At 40.1% G+C, this 22,882-nt stretch overlaps 1 protein-coding gene across 2 annotated transcripts; it reads right to left on the bottom strand.

Annotated features, from left to right (window-relative positions):
• Positions 1–32: 32 nt before the first annotated feature.
• On the bottom strand, positions 33–19,954 carry LOC122966346 (NLR family CARD domain-containing protein 3-like). 2 transcript variants are annotated; one of them, XM_044330490.1, is made up of 13 exons: positions 19,879–19,954; positions 17,521–17,678; positions 17,298–17,414; positions 17,088–17,204; positions 16,879–16,995; positions 16,344–16,425; positions 14,762–14,990; positions 11,912–13,715; positions 11,655–11,828; positions 10,641–10,814; positions 7,334–7,507; positions 7,193–7,233; positions 33–2,200 (listed from the first exon to the last, which is right to left on the bottom strand). In XM_044330490.1, the coding sequence occupies exons 2-13, from the start codon at positions 17,607–17,609 to the stop codon at positions 1,629–1,631; spliced, it is 3,690 nt and encodes a 1,229-aa protein (XP_044186425.1). In that variant the 5' UTR covers positions 17,610–17,678; positions 19,879–19,954; the 3' UTR covers positions 33–1,628. The 2 variants fall into 2 exon arrangements, with proteins under 2 accessions (XP_044186425.1, XP_044186426.1); XM_044330491.1 differs by lacking the exon at positions 10,641–10,814.
• Between the last annotated feature and the right edge of the window lie 2,928 nt (positions 19,955–22,882).

Consider the following 22,882-nt stretch of genomic DNA (forward strand, 5'->3'; position numbering starts at 1 on the left):
TAATGATATACAGTTTAATTTTAGGGAAAATATAATGAAGAAAATTTGATGTGAAGAGAAAAGAATTAAACTATGTACATTTTAATTTTAATTATAGAAAACAATATCATAATAATTATATCCACAAAACAACACAACTATTACTTGGTTTGCTTGATTATATATTTTTTTGGGATTACAGTAAAATTGAGTTACATTCACACAAAGTAAATAGAGCTTAACTAATTGGTGAAACCATATAAAGACAACATATTCCCCATTTCAATATATTTTTGTGTTTATATGAATGTACTGCTTGTTAACATCTGTACAGGAGCTCAGTCCAGACTTTGCTCTAATGTAGTTAAGAAGTGGAGTTAAGTCTATCTAAATCTTATTTTATTTATGACTATACCAGACAACCAAACTATATCATTTTTTTGAACTCTGACTTATTATGTACATTATATATTAACTGTGTTGATATGGTTATGTGATGTTTAGGAATAGATCAGAGGGTCAGAGCTGATATCACATAGACAAAAAAGAAAATGACCTATGTGACTAAAAATACTAGGTTAAGGTAAAAGAACAATGGTCAAGTTTTTTTTCAAGTGTCAAAGTAAATGCTTTTAGAAATAGAAAACGAGACATTGTAGTTTAACAAGCAGCCAGCCCACAGTTTGGAAGACTATGCATGGCAGCACTTACAAAATGCCTCCCTCTCAGTGAATCTGCATTATTCTCAAACTTTCCAACTCTGCACTAAACCAGCTGATTCCTGAACATAGCGTTACCAGTGGTCAATGTTAGTAAGTCAGCTAAGATGATATAATATGTAAATAAGACAACTTTGGAGTTTACCTCTTTTAGTGGTAACACATATTGGACAGTCTGTCAACTGAACGCCAGAGATTTCAAATTGTAAACTTTCACAATACTTGGTACTGAGGAAAGTTATCACATTATTGTATGTAATGCATTACTGCCCAACACTGAAGTTAACATAGGTTGTTTTAGGTATTTGAGGAAACAACTAAGGCTGTCGTTTTTCTTGTGAGAAAGGTCTCCTGGCGGATGGATCTGACTTGGAATTGACCACTGATGCGACACACCTGGGAAATGCCAGGAGAGCAAAGGTGGAGATGTTGAGCTGTGCCACACTGAGGCAATCCCAAAGGGGTTAAATGGTTTGTTGTTTTGAACTGTGTAGCAATTTAGGAACTTTAACATCATTCTGCTATTGACAAAGTATTGTCAAAGTATTGTCAATAGCAGAAGAGGCCTTTCAGCCTACAGCTACCTTCACATGGGTGACATTGCCGCTACGGATGAGTCAAATCTTTTCTCCCCAGGTCAGGGAAACAGAACATATTCATGAGGGACAAACAAAAACATCCTCACATCAAAGTTGCAACACGCAGGGTAAGGCTCTCAGGTTGTGGGCACATTAGGTGGAACATAGGTACTTTAAAATTTTCTGCAGTCCTGTAGCCTAATATTTGGCTATGTAACAGAAACTCATTCTAATTCAGGCCATGGCTGGGACTGCTTTTCCACAGTGTATGTGTTTCTGTGTGTATGTCCCTACTGTATATTAAGTGCTGCTGTTTCAGCAGCTGTCACCAAGCAACAGTGTGGGTCTTTCTTTACACTGGAGATGATTCTCCCTCCTCAAACTGACACAGAGACACCGAGGACTCACATGCAGAGTTTAACTTAAATCGGAACGCAGGATAGAGGGGTTCAGTGAATGCGCAGTAGAAGGTGTGGAGGTGGATCAGTGTGTCAGAGGAGACTTTGTAGAAGGACAGAGTGCCAACAGACCAGTCCAGATACACTGCTACTCTGCCAGAGTCAGATGAGGAGGTGACAGCCCGTATGTTCACTGTTCTCTTATTGTGACAGGCAGAGTAACCATGAGCAGAACAGAAGAGACCCCAGGACTTGTTGTTCTCACCAAGACAACATTCGTCAAACTCTCCTTTCCTTTTGATTCCTCTGTTTGTCACTCCTATATTCACCCATCCTTTCCACTTCACCTCCCAGTAACAGCTGCTGCTCAGACCTTCTCTACACAGAACCTGCTTCCAGTGGTGAAATCTGTCTGGATGATCAAGGTAAGGTTGCACCTCTGTCACCTCTGTCACCTTTCTGTTGTCCTCTGACAGAGAGAGCTGACTGTGTGCTGTGTTTGGGTCCAGAGTGAGTTCACAGGCAACTGATGGGGAATAAGACACAACAGGTGCAGAATTTAATTTGACATGTTCTGAATAATTTGTTGATTAATTAGAAGATAGTCAGCTCTGCCAAAGGGGTTGTGATTATTGCAATTTGTTAGTTGAAAATCTCACAAATGCACTACTTGATTTTTATTAAAATCTGGTGGGACGTTGAGCCATGATTAGCTTTTGGTGCTTATCCAGAGTGAACAGTGCCATATGGCCTTTTATAATGTTCAGATTTATAGCTCATTAAAGGATATAACTGGCAATTTTCTATATTTTTCTTATTGTCAACAAATCTCATGTGCAGAGCTAAACCAATAATGAATTGATCCCTACTTAAAATTGTGTGTGTATCCAAAGCCTGACATATCTTATTCTTCTATGCTATAGACCTCTATTGTTGTCCAAAAACTATTAAAAACACAACAGTGAGCCACACTGGGTGACATGTTCCTACAGTGTGGGCAGTTGGGTAGTTTGTTTAGAAAAAGCTCCAAAGACTAATAACAGCGATCATATTTTTAGTCTGAGGAGAGAAGTTCTGAGTGAGGCAGACGCCACTGCACATGCACAGGAATGTGGTTCTGTTTACAGCTTCACTAGGTTTTTATTTTAAATATTACAACCTCTTGACTTTGTGCTAAGGTTCTTTGAGAAACTGACAATGTCTGGGTCAGAGTCTGATCAATACAATGAGTATGAGCCAGAGTATTCAGAAGAGAAAATACAACATGGAGGTGCTGAGAGGGAGAGACTAACGGCAACAGCCCACACTAATGTTACCTTGGTCTTGGTCATAAGCACTGATGTAAATTTAGGGTTCCAACCATTGACAGGATAACACAAGATCCAAAGGGAAAAAGTGGAATTTCTGTTGAGTATATCATCATGTGATCCAAGCATTTCCATAACCAGGTACAGAGAATGTCATTATCTAATGCTAACTTCACACACATTGAAGAGACATGGAAAAATATAAATGAATATGAATGGAATGGAGTTATTATTATAACAAAGGTTCAGGAACAAGACCACGGCCCTCTCTCTCTCACTAAATTCAATCACCTGTGCCTCACTAATTCAATCATCCGTGCATACCTATATAAGCGTGTCTAACCCCTTTCTCTCCCGTTCGTCTCAGTTCTCACACGACCTATGACACGCTTGCATTGCAAAAGCAATGCCCGCCCGTGCTCCATGATCCATGTACCTAGCAGTGCCAACGAAATATCTCCTTCACCACCACATCCACATGGAACCTTTCTCCTCCAGATGCCGCACTTCTGATCAGCTGGGATCCAGACGCTCCACACGCATCCACGCAATGGCCCACTCGGACACGGTTCTTTTCCAAGCGATTAACATCTTCAACCGGATGTTTGCTCACCTCCAGCGAACTCTCAAGGAGACGGTCGTCCGACGAAAAGATGATAAAGACAAACTTTCCAACTCTATGCAGACTCTACTTCCATCAACTCTCTTGTTAGCAGCTCAAATCCTCCCGCTCTTCCGGTTCATTGTCCGCCGCCGGGCCGCTGCACACCGATGACGTCACAACGCTGCCTACTGTAACAGAGCCCAGACTTCTTCAGCCCCGGCTGAAGAACTCCAGATACAAATCCTGTTTCGCCGAACCAACAACAAAGCCAGGTTCTTCCTGCTCCTCTCTGCCTCCACCTCCACCACCGCTCTGGACGGCCACTCATTTCCGGGTTCCCCGCCCATGTCGATGACGTCACGACGCAGCCAACTGGTTCAGCCCTCTCGCAGGGCCAGATTGTATTTTTCCGTGTGCCTGCTCCCTCCCTGTCTGATCTGTCTCGTGTTTTTTGTCTTTTCTCTCATCCCCATGTCCGCAGCAAGCGGCAACCTCCGGGGTTAAAAAATGAAGCCAACACGAAGTGCCAAAAACTGCAGTTCCTTGAGTGGCCACTTGAGGCTGGCTCCAAAAGCGAGTCAATCCCCATAGACCCCCATGTTAAAATGCCCAACTTTACAGCAGAAATAAACATGTTTACAGCCTGGTACAAAAAATGGTTTTGGTCTCTATAGCTAATTTCCCCTTTCATGACATCTGTATGGGGGTGAATTTTTTTTATAACTCACCCGTTTAAATTTTGTTAAGCCGTAAAGTTATGCATAATGAAGGACATGGGTGCTTTGAGTGACAGGTTCGCCAACCGCTAGGTAGCTTGTTTCAGCCATTCGGCCCGCCTCTTTGCCCATTTTTGATTGGTTGGGAGTGAGGCAGAGTCACGTACTGCCAAGATGGCGACGGCCGGAGCAGCTCACTTTGAGATTCAAAACCGCTCTTGAGAAACCAATGGGTGACGTCACGGTAACTACGTCCATATTCCAGTCTATGGTCCGCAGGCTGCACAATCAACACCCGCACATACATCCCTTTCCTCTTCCCTTCCTTCAGCTGCAGCTACCTCTATGCTTTCGGCTCCACCTGCTCCAGCAGCTTCTTCTTTTATGTTTCTTCCTTCAGCCACTTCCAGTCCTGCCATTACCACAGCAACAGTCGCACCGAGCCACGGTGCTCCCTCTGATGGACCCACTCAAAAACCCAAATATTTTTTGTGTCTTCAGCACCCCCCGTCACTGATCCCCTCGCTCCAGCCATCGTTAACACTGTGCCTGCGAGCACTTTCACTCTGGCCTCCGCCACTCCGCCCCTCTGCAGCCTACAAAGCCAGGCTTTCCAGTTCTGCACAGCCTCCAGTTCCACCATTGCTCCAGCCGACCACTTGCTTGTGGGTTCCCTACTTAGCGCCCCCTGCACTGGCACACAGCCGCACATCTTACCACTTCACATGTATCCCTTCATCCCTCACCCCTCGACCCTCATCCTTTCATCCCTTCAACCTTCAACCCTTCATCCCTTCATCCTTCGCCCCTCAACCGTCATCCCTTCATCCCTCGAATCTCGACCTTCATCCCTTCATCCCTTGACCCTCATCCCTTCATCCGTCACCCTTTGACCCTCATCCCTTCATCCCTCACCCCTCCACCCTCATCTCTGTATCCCTTCGGCCCTCAACCCTCATCCCTCATCCCTTCATCCTTCCCTCGATCCGTCCTTTATGAATCATCCTGGCTCTCCTCCGTCGATATTATTTGTTTACAGCACCCCTTTTCGCTTCCTCCTGCCACAGCTACTATTGCTCCCTCGACTTGCCTGCTTCTTTTCATTTATTCAACCTTTATTTACATCTTGAGGTATCATTGAGGGCATGCCCTCATTTTCAGTGACATTAACTGACTGTATCAACTGCTTCGCCAACAATTTTCATTGCAATCGCTTCATATTGCAATCGATTCATTGCCTCAGGGAGCCTGGTTTTCCTCATCATTAGTTGATACATAAGGAAGCCACAGAGCTCCCTCCTTTCTAACCCCCTCCATTTTTTATTGCACAATCAACTCCTGCATATACATCCCCTGATCCCAGCATCCTTTCCTCTTCCCTTCCTTCAGCTGCAGCTACCTCAGCGCTTTCGGCTCCCCCTGCCCCCACAGGTCTTTTCTTCTCTCTCTTCCCATAGCCACTACTGGTCCTGCTGTTACCTCAGCCACAGTCGCACTGAGCCATGGTGCTCCCTCTACTGGACCCACTTCATTTCCTCCTGTTCTGTACCACCTGTTAAAATTAAATAAATAAAATTCTCAACCACTAGTCTTCCCAAGATTCCATACCTCAGCGACATTCAAAGAGCCCATTCTCACTTAGTCCAGAGAAGTTAACTTTGGGGGATGACAAAGCAGAAAGCTCATCAAGACATGTCCCCCACCCTGAGTCTCGACCCCCAGGTTCCTCGACGCTCCAGCCTCTTTGTGATTCCATGTGATCCCCGGTCATCCCCATGTCATCAACCCTCTCCTCGACCCCATCATCCCACTGTACATGACCCGAACCAACCTTCAGCTCCCATTCATCCCCCAGCAATCAACCCCCTTCATCCATCTCTTCGACCCCCATCCAGCCCACCATACACTATCCTCATCCAATCCTGAACCCTCTCGACTATCCAAATAAATCTACTTTTTATACCGTTCAAATGGCGTGGTCTTTGTTGGTGAACTGTGCATGTGAAGTAGCTTCTGCCTTACACCGAACAACTCTCCAGAGACTAAATTGTGATTACTATTATTAGTCTGTAAAGTTGTTCCTGAACAAACTACAGTGCACATACTCTGTGTAATGAAGGAACATGTCACCCAGTGCAATAATGTGGCTCATTAATGTGTTTTTAATAGTAGCATAACAACAGAGGTCTACAGCACAGAGGAATAAGATATATCAGGCTTTGGATACACACACAATACTTGTTCCATTCATTGTTGGATTTGTCGAAAATAAGAAAAATATAGAAAATTGCCAGCCATATCCTTTAAAGTATAGGTTTGAGTTTTTTTTAGTCTGTCTTAATACAACACTGATGTGCCAACATGTACATGGATATAGCTGCAACAGTTCCTACTCTCCATACTGGTCTTGAAGCTACTGCATTTCAAAGTTTGGCTGAAGCTAATATGAGGCTTCAGCACTCTGAGTTATCTAAATCTAGTCTGCATCTTACAAAGGCACAGTCTATTTCGTACAAAATTCTTGTGTTTTTTTCCCTTCCCCCTGGATTTAATTGACTTGCTGAGCTGCAGCAGAGGGACACATTCTAGTGAAACCCCAAATCTACCCTTTCACTGTGGGGAATAGAGGAAAAACAGATTTTCCCGGATTTTGATTTTAGTTTTTTAAATATCACTTCTCAGCAAATGTCATCCAACTTCATCAAATTTGTTACTGTATTTGCATAATTGGTTACCTAATTCTAGTAGGCATGGTCCATTTGATATAAACCTTTATTACTTGGGGCTAGGCTCTTGTATAACTTTAGGCTTTCTAATTATTATCTGTAATAATTATCTTCATAGAGGCATTGATAATGACTTTTGGGATGCATCAGAAAAGCTCAACTTACACATGAAGGGTTTCAAGCGATGCTTTCCACCATGGTCAACACTGTGGCAGAAGTGACACAAGAAATAATGAGGCAAAATACAAATAGACAAACCACACACTGAATAAGCTGTAACTGTACAGTGTACACAACATGACCTACCAGAGCGTGTCCAGTCTCCACTGTGGATCATCAAGTCTAGCAGAGAGCAGCATCACTCCGAAATATCCTGGATAATTGTAGCTCAGGTCCAGCTCTCTCAGATGGGAGGGATTGGAGCTCAGAGCTGAGTCCAGAGAAGCACAACCTTCCTCTGAGACCTGACAGCCTGCCAACCTATACATATACAGTATGTATTACATTCATGTACATGTATGTATTGCATGACAGATTTTCTAACCAGTAGTCTATATCTTCAATTAGTTGTGACAATACAGTAGGCCTACCTTAACACACCAAATTTGCTCCAACACAAACAATTGACTTAGTAATCAGATTTGTATTTTAAATTCTCTTCTTAATTTGTCACAGAATTTTATACATCCTTTCTGATATTTCTTGCTTAAGTAAATAAAGGAAATTATTAACAAGACCAGTACCATGCTAGCAGTCCCTTGAGGCCATAATGTTCATGACACACCAGAAAACAAAATCAATGCATAATTGAATGAAAAATTCAGTGACAATGTTGCTATTTCTAATTACTTCATCACTAGTAGGGGTAGATGTAAAATGTGACCTAAAGGTGGATTTACAGTATAGATCAGTGTTAAGGGGTTATGACGTATAGCTACAGAGTTTACGCATGTAGCCGGCATACACCATAGCACAGAACATAGTAGCTGATGTGCACCTCCTCAATAATGGAACTAGCCTACATGATGGGGTGACAGCTACACAGAAACCATGTGGAGACCAAAGCCAAGCCATCTCAGCCGCAAACATGCTCACTATGAGCCCTGCTCTCTAACACAGTGAATGAAAGAACTTAAATACAGTGATTGCACAGAATAGTCTTATATTCAGTAATGAAACAAGGCTAGACCTTTCCAGTAGTGCTCTACATCAAAAAGTAAAAGAATGTAAACACAGTTAATGTGGACGAAATAAAGGGCTAACATTCACATCCACTTCACACAGTGATTGGCCAGCTGTGCAGAGAGAGAGAAAGGAACTAAATGCAACACTATGAATGTCTTCCAGGAGAGACAGTTTCAAAATATGCACCATTGTCCCCATATTTAAACAATATCACCACCGCCCGTATCCCTCCCTCTTTCTGACAGTCAGCTTTTCACTCGGCTTTGAGTGTAGCTATTCTGAATGCCTAAACACATTTGATTTCCGACGTGGTAGGACGACATGTTGTAAGAACCAGTTCTGGTTGACTATAATATATCATCCATAATATATAATATATATCTTACATAATATATGGCCCAATCACTTCAATATATCCTTCTTGTGTTGCAGTAGTGCTATGCTATGCATGTATATACTGTATATATGCAGTATATATAGATATACATGTAGAGAGATAGCTATATAGATAGTATATAGATAGATAGGTAATATAAATTTAGGAAAATGAGAAGTAAAAATATAAGAGCTAAATTTGTAGTATGACCTCCTATAGCTCTAGTGGAAATACCACACCACAGATAGAGATACCACAGATATACCACAGATAGAGACCAGGGTTCTCTGCTAGAAAACTGTGGACTGCTCCCTCTTGGTTGGAAGTGAGTTGCTGCCCCAAGTGAAGGAGTTCAAGTGTCTTGGGGTCTTATTCATGAGTAAGGGTAGATGGAATGCGAGGTCGATGGGCGGATCAGTGCAGCATCTGCAGTTATGCAGGTGCTGTACCAGACCGTTGTGGTGAAGAAGAAGCTGAGCTAGAAGGCAAAACTCTCAATTTACCAGTCGGTCTATGTTCCAACCCTCACCTATGGTCACGAGATTTGGGTAGTGACAGAAAGAGTAAGATCGTGGCTACAACCAGCTGAAATGAGTTTCCTCCAGAGGGTGTCTGGTCTCAGCTTTAGAGATAGCATGAGGAGCTCAGATGTCCAGAGGGAGCTTGCTGTAGAGCCACTGCTCCTTTGCGTTGAAAGAAGCCAGCTGGTTGAAGATGGTTTGGGCATCTGGTTAGGATGCCTCTTGGATGCATCCCTTTGGAGGTGTTCCGGGCAAGTCCAACTGGTATAGAGACCTCAGGGCAGACCCACAATGCAATGTTGCTGGAGATAGAGATGTCTGGGTTACCTTACTCATTCTGCCACCATCACAACCTGATCTCGGATAAGCTGCGGAAAATGGATGGATTGATGGACAGAATTCAACACCTTACTAAGACACTTTACGTTGGTTTTTCCTTTCATTTGTCACCTGTCTGCATGTATGTTCCTCACATATCTTGAAAACCGTTAATCCAATCGACTCCACACCTGGTGGGTGTATGGCTGGGTACCCAAGGGAGTGTAGTGTCGAAATTGGTGCAATTTGGACATGCAATATGTTTAATATTAATAAACTTTGAATAAACCAGCAATCAGCAAGCTGCTCCGCTCTGTACAGGGGCAGGGTGGAGCTTCAGGGCTCTGCTGACTGACTCCAGCATGTCAGGGAGAGACCAAAGATGAGGCATGACACAAGTCACAAGTCTCAAAAAAGAGAAAAGTAGATAGCAAAAACAGAGCTTTTAATCAAGAATGGACAGTCTTACCTAGTGTCTAGTGTAGCGTAGTGTTAGCATCATGTTTAGCAGCACATTTAGCAGATCAGCAGCAAGTGACTACACAGGAGGCGTTCAGGTACATTGTTGAGCATAGGTCACCCACATTTTGGAATCACTCAGAGCCCAATACACAATGACTGTACTTAAAATGTAAAATGACAGAAATACTTCAATGGGCAGTTCAAAACCAGTTTGACTCATATGCTCAGAGACCAATTGTGAAGCACCACTACAGACAGCGCAAATCTTTGGAACACACATACCCACTCAAATCTGAACCGAAGGCACAGAAAATAGGAATGACAATAGGCATGTTTTGAACAGGCAGTGCACTAGTAAGAGGTAATATTGAAAACATTCTGATGTAATGTACATGTTTAATGGGTGAAAACAACCTACAATTTCAGAGCCATCTTTCAACTGATTTGAGGCTAAGTACTGGAAAGCTAACTACATACTACATACACCTGTCATTACATTACATTACATACTATGAAATGAATGAAAAAATATATTGTTATTCCCTTATGTTGCAATAGTGTTGCGTTGCTTTCAAATATGTTACACCCAAAATGAATTTATCAAAGCATGAACAGCCATCTCTGAACTATCAAGCTTCACGGCCATTTTGATTAAGATAGAGGAATATAAGTGTTTTGAAATCACAACACTTTTAACTGAAATGGTTTTCTTGCGTGTCAAGTTAACAGAAATTCTAGAAAGAAATGTAACCTGAGATTTTCCAGTCTACAGTGAGGACTCTCTAGTCCTGTAGAGAGCAGCTTCACTCCTGAGTCCTGCAGGTCGTTGTCACTTAGATCCAGCTCTCTCAGACTAGAGGACTGGGAGCTGAGAACTGAGGCCAGAGCTTCACAGCTTGTCTCTGACAAGTTACAGCCACATAACCTGAAGAGGCATGAAAAACAGAAACCAGAAATGGGAAGTACACAATGCTTCTTTCATTTCTTTTGTAGAAGCAATATTTGTTTTGATTAATTTGTCCAGTTACATATGCATTTTCAAATATTTACTGGAGGCTTGAACTACTGGAAACAAATAAATTTTCTCTAAAATGAATTGTGTTCATGAGGTCAAGTTAACTAACAAGAATTGGGCAGTTCTGCAAAAAACATTTTGTTCAGTGATGTTTTTTTAACATTCCATGTCAACACTTAATTATTATTACAAATTATTTTCTTTCTATCTATTTACTACAGCAAACAAAACAAACTGCAATATTTTTGATACTTCCCAAATATTGTTAATATATAAAAATCAAAAATTTAGGGCTGAATACCAACCCTTGGAAGACTTCACATTTAACCTTTATACATTCAGATTTATAACCAGCAAATTTTACATGTTGTCTGTTATCCAGATAACTACTTCACCATTTGTGAACTGTCCCTCTTGAATGAACCCCAAATGGTCCAGATATTTAAGCCAGTGCTTTGCATGGTAGCTTGCTGTTAATGGTGTGTGAGTGTGCATATGAGGCAAATTGTAAAGCACTTTGGATTAAAGTGTTGCATAAATTCAATCCATAAATACAAATGCAGTCCAAAGTCCACCACTATGAAATCCACTCCCTTACTATCCCACTACTTTCTGCATTAATACTGAACGTTGGCACTGGTTGTAAACTGTGACCTGCAGAATTGTCCAATATGAACGTAATTCCTAGTTATACTGGGCTGCATCAAACACAACTGTGAAAAGGCATTGAATTTATTCATTTCTACTAACCTTAGAGTTTCCAGTCTACACTGTGGACTCCTCAGTCCAAAAGAGAGCAGCTTTACTCCACAATCTTGCAGGTCATTGTTACTGAGGTCCAGCTCTCTCAGACGAGTTGACTTAGACATAAGAACAGAGGCCAGAGCTTTACAGCTTCTCTCTGACAGCTTGCAGTCACTCAGCCTAAAATTAAAAATACGTATACTTTATCACAAGTAAAAACTATACTTAATATAGTAAGTCTGCCCTTTTATCAGTGTACCTACCGAGATATTCTTGAGGCTTTGACCACTGGCAGCAGCCTCAGGAGACCTTCCTCTGAAGCAGAGTACTTCCTCAAGTCAAACACATTCAGGTCATTTTCTGATGACAGTAGGATGAAGGCCAGAGCTGACCACTGAGCAAGAGATAGTTTGTCTGTGCAGAGACTTCCTGAACTCAAGTACTGTTGGATCTCCTCCACTAGAGAATGATCATTCAGCTCATTCAGACAGTGAAAGAGGTTGATGCATCTTTCTGGAGAGGGATTTTTCCTGATCTTCTTCTTGATGTATTTGACTGTTTCCTGATAGTTCTCTGAGCTGCCTCCTGGTGGTTTTAGCAGGCCTTGTAAAAGGGTTTGATTGGTCTTCAGTGAGAGACCCAGGAGGAAGCGGAGAAATAAATCCAGGTGTCCATTTGGACTCTGTAAGGCCTTGTCCACAGCACTTTGGAAGAGGGGATTTACTTTAGATTTGTCCCTTAACAGTGAAGACCAGCAGGATGTTGACTCTGGTTCTGACAGTAGATCGATACCAGTGTTGACGAAAGTCAGAACAACATAAAGAGCAGCCAGAAACTCCTGAAAGGTCAAATGGACAAAACAGAACACCTTGCCCTGGTTCAACCCACACTCCTCTTTAAAGATCTGTGTGAACACTCCCGAGTACACTGAGGCTGCTCTGATATCAATGCCGCAATCTAGAAGATCTGATTCATAGAAGATCAAGTTGCCTTTCTGAAGCTGTTCAAAAGCCAGTTTTCCCAGAGACAAGATGATCTTGCAGGTCTCTGTGTTCCACAGTGGATCTGTCCCTGCTCCTCCTCGATACTTGACATTCCCTACTTTGGACTGAACCACCAGGAAGTGGATGTACATCTCAGTCAGGGTCTTTGGCAACCCTTTAATGGTTTGTGATCCCATTATATCCTCCAGAACTGAAGCGGTGATCCAGCAGAAGACCGGCATGTGGCACATGATGTGGAGGCTTTGTGATGCCTTGATGTGAGAGATGATTCTGCTGGCCTGTTCTTCCTCAGTGAATCTCTTCCTGAAGTACTCTTTCTTTTGGGCATCTGTGAACCCTCTCACTTCTGTCACCATGTCAACACACTCAGGAGGGATCTGATTGGCTGCTGCAGGTCGTGTAGTTATCCAGAGGTGAGCAGAAGGAAGAAGTTTCCCAGTGATGAGGTTTGTCAGCAGCACATCCACTGAGGTGGACTCTGTAACATCAGTCAGGATCTCATTGTTGTGGAAGTCCAGAGGAAGTCGACACTCATCCAGACCATCAAAAATAAACACAACTTTGAACTTGTCAAAGCTGCAGATTTCTGCATCTTTAGTGTTGGTAAAAAAGACATGAAGAAGTTCCACCAAGCTGTACTTTTTTCCGCTCAGCAGATTCAGCTCTCTGAAACTGAATGGAAATGTGAACTGTATGTTGTGGTTGGCTTTGTCTTCAGCCCAGTCCAGAGTGAACTTATGTGTTAAGACTGTTTTCCCAATGCCAGCCACTCCCTTTGTCATCACCGTTCTGATTGGTTGATGATCTCTACCAGGTAAGGGTTGGAAGATATCTTCACATTTGATTATAGTTTCTGGTCTTGATGATGTCCTGGATGCTGTTTCAATTTGTCTGATCTCATGTTCATCATTGACATCTCCACTTCCTCCCTCTGTGATGTATAGTTCTGTGTAAATCTCATTCAGAGGTGTGGGGTTTCCTGCTTTAGCAGTTCCTTCGAACAAACATTGGAACCTCTTTTTTAGATTACTTTTGAGCTTATTTTGGCACACTTCAGCAGTTCCTACACAGAAATACAAAAAATAAAAATACATGAGCAATATAGTAATTTTAGGGTGAATTAATGCAGCATGCTATAACTCATCTGACCTGAGGTGGGCATATGTAGATGTAAATGTGTGGTAGTTAAGAATTTGAAAATAATTAGATTTTTCAGAAACATGATTTTATTTCTTTTCAGAGTTATGCAATTATATGTCTTATATATTCTATTTCCTTAATACATAATTTTATTGTTATTTCAGTTATGTTGCTAAGGTTATTACTGTGGAGAATATCCAGCCAGAATGTAAACCGTACAAATAGGTAATGTGTATTCTTTTTCTGGGTTGATTGTGCGTCGATCTATTGGTAATGCCTCATGACTCCAGTAGGGGGAATCGCGCTCTCTGCCTCACTCAATACAAACGAGTGAAAACGAGAGAAGTGTGCGGGTTTCTTCATCCCTCTTCCCTCACTATTTTCCCTGTTTTAAGGTAATTACCGTACTTAAAGCACTATAAACTTAGCGATACACATTGTTGATACTTATTTCGTCATTGTTGTTCGTTGCGAGCGAAAGAGGTGAATTTTGTACTTTTATATTGTTAAAGAGTTTCGGGCTAACTCATTCACCGTGTAAGCTAGCTACTGCTATTGTCCCAATGTAGCATCCGACTGTTGTTCCGCCATTTTCTGCATTTAAGTTTGTCTGTAAGGTTTAAAAACATTATTTCATTATGGTAAAAGGTCAGTTCATGTGTTAGGTACAATATGAAAGTTAAGAAGGTAAATGTATTTCAATTAAGGAAACTGTGGTCCTGAGACTGAGTGTATTCCGACTGAGAAAATATGTGAATTTGGTTGTACTGTACATAATTAAGACTCAATACAAACGAGTGAAAACGAGAGAAGTGTGCGGGTTTCTTCATCCCTCTTCCCTCACTATTTTCCCTGTTTTAAGGGCACAACAAATGCAACTGAGTGCTGGGGCAATAGTTATGACTTTTTTTCTTTACTTCTAATGCAAACCACTGTGCTCCACCATTCAGAACTATACTTGTAACTTACTGCTCTGCAGGCAGTCAGCCAGTTCTCCCTGCTTCATTCCCCTCAAAATGTGCAATGTGATCTTCAGAAGGGCCTCTTTGCTGCTTTTCCTCTGTTCTTCCTCTGCACCATTCACCACATCCTCATTCTTTTTCTGCCCCTCTAAAGATTTTGTGTAGTCTGGACTGAGAATTCTCTGGAATTTCTTCAGCTCAGCCTTCACAAAAGTGATGATGTTCTCCTCTAACACCTGGAATAATAAGCAAAATGAAAAATTCAGGTGGAATTAATGGGACATAGAAAAGTTAAGGCCTGTGACAGAGGTAGTTCTGTGCATTGAATGCACAATCCCTCGCAACCACATCATTTTCAAACTACTAGTTGTCAACGCCAACCAACACTGACTCAAGTGACATCCCTTAATGCAATTTATCAGTTTGTGCAGCTCCCTCTGGGGCCATGAAAGGCTTTGTACAACTTTTTTCACATATGCATTAGTACTCCCCAACACCCCAACATACTGATATGTAAAATCAGTAGAGTTCTCCTTTAACCAAACTATAGTTCTGTAAGCACAAGGAAGCCCTCCAGTGGGCTTTGTAGGTTTGACCACTGCAGAGCACTACATTTGAACTATAGTTGCAATGTGTAGATTTCTATTGCACACAGATTTCACCATCTAATAATATAAGCTGAGGGTGGTGAAGCCTGACATCCCCTGAACCACCAATACAACACATCAAGACATCTTAATAATAATGTGTCCCGGTCAGATCGATAATCCACCAAACCAGACTATTTACCTTCAGCATATTGAAAAAAGGAAGTTGCACAGCAGCTCAGAATACCTACCGAAGGTCTGCTGTGCCACACAGAGATATTGTGTAACAAGAAACATTTAAAGAGGGGTTGGGATAAAGACCTAGTTGCTTCCGTGCATGTCTTAAACCACTTTTCCAATCAATAAAGCTACTGAAGCTGCCACACCTAATGGTAGAACATGACAGGCCCCTGTGCAACTAAATGAAAGACAACACTGAACTTATTGAAAAGGACAGGACCACTCTACAATGCTACTCCTCCTCACACCACTTCTTATAGTATGTCCATTTTTCTTAATAAAAATTGATGGTGTACTAATCCCATAGACCTTGAATAGTCTGCATCATTAATGGGGATCAACCCCAGTTCACCAGCCTGTCCCATTCAGGACCCAAACAGAAAAGCCTCAGGCATGGCATCTGGTAGTCACTTAAAACCTGAGAAATTAGCAAGGGTGGCAGTGCCCTCAATTGGTTCTCATGAGTGTAACACAGCAGTGTCATGTGCTATAGGACTGTGCATTAAAACCATGTGGTACCAGAATCTGCACATAAAAACCCAAGTCAATTACGAATTTGACAGAGCATTGTTTTGTTCTTGATTGCTACCCCAGAGTGTTCTGAGTTTGCAAGGGATTTGACCTACAGTTGGCATCCTCAGAGCAGAGAAGTGATAAAGCCAGTTTTTCATGAAATGAAAACTCATTTATGTAGAGTGTAGCATGGAGGAAATTATGAAATTATAAATTATTGTTTATCAATAATTTGGACAATTTACACACCATAAATATGGAGGCCAGATCTGCTTCATCATGCTCCTTGTCAGATTGATCAGTGGCAACCTCTGGCCCCACTTGGTGGCCTCTGTGGAGAAAACATGACATAGATATTGATCCACAAATATCAGTACACACTTATTATTAAGCTGAGTGCACTTGGCATAAAATCAAACTGACAAGCTTTTCCAAACAACCAGATTAAAGTCCAGTATTTGTCCTCAAATGTGGCACACACACATACTGTAAATGAGGTGAACATCAATGGAGAGACTGACAAGAGTTGAATTTGATGCTGTGTAAAAGGGAAAAAAACTACTGTAAGTATCGCCTTTGTCCAGTAGAGAGGTGCCCATGATTGAAGGAAAGAGGTGGCTTTATAGAGTGAGTACTTTTAATAGACACACAGCAGGGTACAGAGGAGTCTGGTTGCTCCTGCTGAAGGAGACTGAACCAGAAATACAGAAAGAATCATCATTTAATTTTTTTTTATTGTGTTTCTATGAAGGTTTTTTTAGTCATATATTTAGTACATCTTCACCTCTGTTCTGTAGAGAGATCTCTATCTCCAAAGGTTAAGGGTTCAGCAATGGAGTGGTTGTACTTCATTGACACACAGCTAGGTTCAGGGGAGTCTTGTTTCTCCTGCTGAAGGAGACTGAACCAGAAATACAGAAAGAATCATCATTAAATTTTTTTGATTGTGTTTCTATGAAGGTTTTTTTAGTCATATATTTAGTACATCTTCACTTCTGTTCTGTAGAGAGATCTCTATCTCCAAAGGTTAAGGGTTCCGCAATGGAGTGGTTGTCCTTCATTGACACACAGCTAGGTTCAGGGGAGTCTTGCTTCTCCTGCTGAAGGAGACTGAACCAGAAATACAGAAAGAATCATCATTTAATTTTTTTTTGATTGTGTTTCTATGAAGGTTTTTTAATCATGCATTTAATACATCTTCACCTCTGCTCTGTAGAGAGATCTCTATCTCCAAAGGCTAAGGGTTCAGCAATGGAGTGGTTGTCCTTAATTGACACACAGCTGGGTCTAGGGGAGTCTGGTTTCTCCTGCTGGAATGAGCTTTAACAGAGACAGACTTTGTTACTCTGAGCAATGATGAGGTGTTAGAAGTATAGAATTCTGAGATGGGGGGCAGGGGTAAAAAGTTAAAAATTTCTCATCTCACATCTCAACTTTAGTGTGGCTATCATGTTCCTCAGACAGAGATAATTGAAACGATGGGATCTCATCCCTTCTTTCCGCACACAGATCCATCGTAGAGCAAACACTTTTTACAACAACACACTCGCCCACTTCATTGCAACGAGGTTGTAGTAATCATTCCTGTCAGTAAAATGAAAAACACAGCATACATTACTCATTACAGTACAGTGAAATGACACTCTGTCAACACTCTTTCTGCATAACTCTTCAAAAAAGAATGTACATGGGTTATTAGAATGTGTGATCACGTTTTAGGTCATATTTATGTAGAAATAGAGAAAATTCTAAAGGGTTCACAAACTTTCAAGCGGCACTCTATATACTGATTACAATATCACAACCTTTCTTTGTGATATTGGTCTTATGGTTAAGGAGGGGAAGGTGGGCTGGTATTCTGTTATAGCAACGATGGGTTCTCCACTTGTCTTTTCTGATGTACCTTTTTTTGTCTGTTGTGAATGTGTAAGTGGAATTTTGATAGTTGTTCATGTGGTATTATATTATGATATGCATACAAAGATAAGTTTTAAGTGAGGTGCACACTCTCAAATCAACAGGGAAACTGTTGAGCGTATAGCAACAAAAAGTGAAGGCTTTATATCTAGAAATGTCTTTAGGTTATTTTCCAGCTAGTCTGGCTGAACTATGGCTGAGATGTATAAAACTAGATAAATTCAGACAGTATCCAAACCGAGGTTAGTCGAGCATTTCAGCTTCTGAAAAGGTAATAGGTTGCATGTATTATAATATATAATAATAATAATAATCCCCTGGTGGCAGTATGATGTAGTACGTCTCCTGATGTCATCATGCAAACATTGATTCAGCATCATTATAAAGAAAATGCATTGAGTCCAGTGATTTTCCTGGAAACAGACCATAACCTTAACCATAACTGATTCATTCCTGACTCCAGTTAACAGCAGCTGGTAACGGGTTTGCACAGAATAGAGTTGCATAGAATTATAGATTGATTCTTAAAATTATTATTCAGGATAAATGTGGAAGTTACAAATAACTTTCTGATTCAAGTCTTTTTCTTCAGTTTAGTTGAATTTATGAAAATTCATAGTTACTGACTGTGTATTTCTTTTGTTTTTTAAAACAAGCATTTAAACTCTCTTTAGTCGCCACATCTGTAACTTTTCATAACACTGTGAGGTTAAGGTGCTTCTGACTGTCAGAATCTAACAATGTTCAGTCTGCCTACCTAGAGCCTGGTTCTGCTTGAGGTTTCTTCTCATTAAAGGGGAGTTTTTCCTTACTGCTGTCACCAAGTGCTTGCTCATGGGGGAATTGTTGGGTCTCTCTCTCTGTAAATTAAAGAGTGTGGTCTAGACCTGCTCCATGTGAAAAGTGCCCTGAGATGACTTTTGCTGTGATTTGGCACTATATAAATAAAATTGAATTGAATTGAATTGAATTGAATTGAATTGAATTGAATTGAATTGAATTGAATTGAATTGAATTGAATTGCTTGTTGGAACTGTTAAAGAACCTTTAAGCATGGTTCATCAGAAACCAGCAATCTGCAACTGAGCTCATGTATCATGGTTGTTTTTTTTAACCAGGAAGTGCCATACTGTATAACAATGGTGCTTTCAGAGAGGAGCTTTGAAGCTAAAAGCTACTGATTCATTCAATGACACTCATGAGTCAATACATTCACATTTTATAAATTATTTTAAAGAATCCTATTTTTCATTTTTCATTGTTTTCTCTCAGAAAACAAAATATTTTTTGGTTCTCCTCTCTTAGAATTAAATTGTTTTTTGTTGTTGTTTTCAGCCCTGACTGTCTTCATTCAGGCTTTATGGCCACTTACAAATCTGTTGTGGTAAGAGTGAAAGAGTGCAGACACTGCTTATTGTTGAGTGTGTTTGTATATTTGGCTTGAGGCTCCTGACATACTCTTCACACAACTTCACTGTCAACTGTGTCAACTACAGTGAACTTAACTCTGAAAGGTGAACTGCATAGAGGTGAAGGGATTTGAATCGCTTTTAAATTACATTAGAGAGTGAGAATGGCAGCACAGTGACAACCTAAACCAAATTAACATTAATAATAACCTAAACCTCAACCTAAACAGCCACATAGTCCACTAATTTTTCAAGCCAAGACCAATTTTTTTCAATCACAGCTTTACAGAGATAAATAAAATCATCATCCATAGCAAAACACAGGCAACTAGCACTTCATTAATTATTAACAGTAAGCAAAGAAAATAATTTCCTTTAAAAAGAAGAAAAGTCAAATAAAAAATACAAAATATATTGAAGTATAGAAGTAAATATATAAGATTTCACATGAGACTTACTTTGTTAGTTTCTTTGAGTTTCTTTCTTCAACTCTGCGGAGGCTTGACAATAAAAACCCCAGCACCCTAACTTCCTGAACAAGCCATAAGGGAAGTGCAGTGATACCGGTTTCGTTTCCATATTAGCAAAACAGGCCACACAAAGTTAAAACAAGACAAAATTGGGAAAATGCATTTTACAACTTTACGCAATAAACAGACATATCACACCCTGAATACAGTGCCTAAAAACGGTATTAACCCCCCTTAGAAGTTTACATGTTTCATTGTCTTACAACATTGGATCAAAGTAGGCTGAATGTGGCTTTTTGACACTGATCATCAGACCACAGAGTCTTCCTCCAGCTGACGTCAGAGTCTACCATTTGCCCTCCAGCAAACCATATATGTCATGTGATTTTTTTTTAAGACTGGCCTTGTCTTTGCCTCTCACGTTATGGAAGTTGAGCAGTTTCAAAAACTTGTCAGTCATGATAATGACAAACTAAGAAACTGGAGATTTCTGACCTTTAAAATTTTCCAAAAAAATTCAAGAGACGAAATTCAAACCACATTAATTCTGACAAATGGCATTCAAAGCAAAGTATGTAAACACTATCAATCCAGTGCAGTAGCTGGGTAAAGGTAGTCAGTCAGTAGTGGTCCCATTTCACAATGTGATATTCAATTGCTTATAGATTCAAATTATTGTGGCCTCTCTTTGCTTCCATTTAGACTGATTGATTCCTTGTTAGTTCAAGTTTGCATTTGATGTGATTTCAATTTTAAGATCAGAATTTAACTAACTCAATTTGAGAAACTTGAATGTTTTGAATATGGGACTTTTGAATCTGAATTTGTTTTAATTTGTTTTTTTATTTGTGTCAATAATGTTGTTTTCATTTTTTTCATTTAAATACTTAAAATCAAGTCTTTAAAATGTCAAAGAGGTTAATTCCAACCATATGAATTCAGATGAATGGATTTGAAAGTTAAATATTTTAATGTTATAAATACAGTTGTTTTTCCATTTTCAGTATTGTTAAATTTTACAATAGGTATTAAGTTGCTAATCATTTTCTAGATTTATGGCTATTATTTGCTTCCATACATACTATAATACTCCTCACCATATTTTTTCTTACATTAGCAATAAAGATTTCAACTTATTGTAAGAACAATGTGTGATGCATCAAATTCATCTGAACCTGTAGAGATATTCTCTGGGCCTCATTCTGTATTATTATCTGAACTTGTTGACAGCTTCTAAAGATATTTCCAAAGTTAAGAAAGTTTGAAGAGTGTATAAGAAGGAAGTTGTGGTTTGGTGTTGCAAAAAGAAACTTTATATGCATTAGAAGACTTAAACTTAAAGTAATCTACAGTCAGTGAACTCTTAGCGTGGTGACATCCGGCCACTGCGACACAATTCAAACTTTGCTGTGTAATTTGTGGTTATAATGTGCTGAGAAAAAAGAAAAGAAGATAGGTTGGGGGGTAGTGAGAGAAAAACAACATTTCCTGCCCACATTTCATCCTGAAATGAATCAAACTCTTTTTATCGACTCTATGACTTTGTAGAGCTGGTTGTCATACTTTGAAATGAAAATAATATACGTTTATAGCTGTTAAACCAGTTTTGCATTATTCAAATCACTAATATTAACACAATATATCTACTGTAAATACTGTAAATATACATATATGGCACATTCCAAACTCTAATATATTCTACTCTTTTGTTTTCAGTCATTTTCCATTTTCTATTTTTTTTTCTTTACACTGTCTCATGAAAACATTTAAACATGTGACATTGATACACTGTTATATGTGCCAGTGTCACATGATCAGATTGACTCTACTGCATCACAGTATAGAGTGGCAATATTGTAATATTGTATAATGTGTATTCAAACACTTATGCAAATTAAGCAAATTTGAAGTGAGTTTAATTTAACAGCATAGACAGCCTCTGTCTCTCTCCAAAGATGACTTCCACCCCTTCCTGTATGTCCCCTCTCTCATGTCTGCTTTATTGTAAAATCAGAGCGTCTTATTTATCTAAATGTGTGGTTTACAACGAGTTTACTGTAATACAAGTGCCAGTTAGAACCACAGGAAATCACACATGCACATAGTGAATATGTAAACATTTTATATGCTACTGTGCCATCTGGTGGACTGAAGGAAGAACCACTGAGAGAAACCCCTCTCATCAAACCTAAGCAGTGTTAGCATGACCTCCTGCTTTGTGTGGCAAAGTTTCCATTTTGGTTTGCAAGCAAAGAATGTTGCACTTTATATATAGAAATAGCAAGAATCATTCTTTGTTGTAATGAGTTTAAATCAAGTGTGGTTGCACCTAACTATTCTAAGCCTCTTAAAGACCTTTGTCTGTATTGACCCATACAGTCACTCATTATCAGCTGCTGATGGACTGTCTAGATGCATCGGTGTCCCACAGAGCCTAACCTGAGTCCTTGACAAATCCAGCTTCTGGTTGACCTATAGCCAGTTTAGCCCACGGGAACATTTCCAGTAACTCAAGAACCTTAAACCTAGTTTTTGAGTGCAGGGTCTATAGTCCCTTATATTTAGGAATTGTCAGTACATTAAATCTGATGTTATCACATTTTATATTTGTTTATATATAAATATTTATTGTTTTTGTATCACTATGATCTTCTGTAAATACAGTGATAAATAAATCCAGTGTATGACACTGCTGATACTGCTAAGGGATGTTTTTAGGCATGGGCAAACCATGGTCATCTAGGACGCCACCAGCTGGAGGAAGAAGGAGACATTTTTATTTGTTATCTCCACCAGGTGTAGGCTTGGAGGGGATCATGCATTTGGTCATGTGTGTGTGTCTGTGTGTGTATCTGTTCACAGCTAATCTCATCATACTACTGGACCCATCAGCCTAATATTTTTTGTGCACATTTATGACTGTATGCTCAAGGACATCTCGTGGTTGCTGTTGGTGATTCACAATTGTTGAAAAACCTTTTTTATACCACCA

The sequence above is a fragment of the Thunnus albacares genome, chromosome 17 (assembly GCF_914725855.1).
Source record: "Thunnus albacares chromosome 17, fThuAlb1.1, whole genome shotgun sequence".
NCBI lineage: Eukaryota > Metazoa > Chordata > Actinopteri > Scombriformes > Scombridae > Thunnus > Thunnus albacares.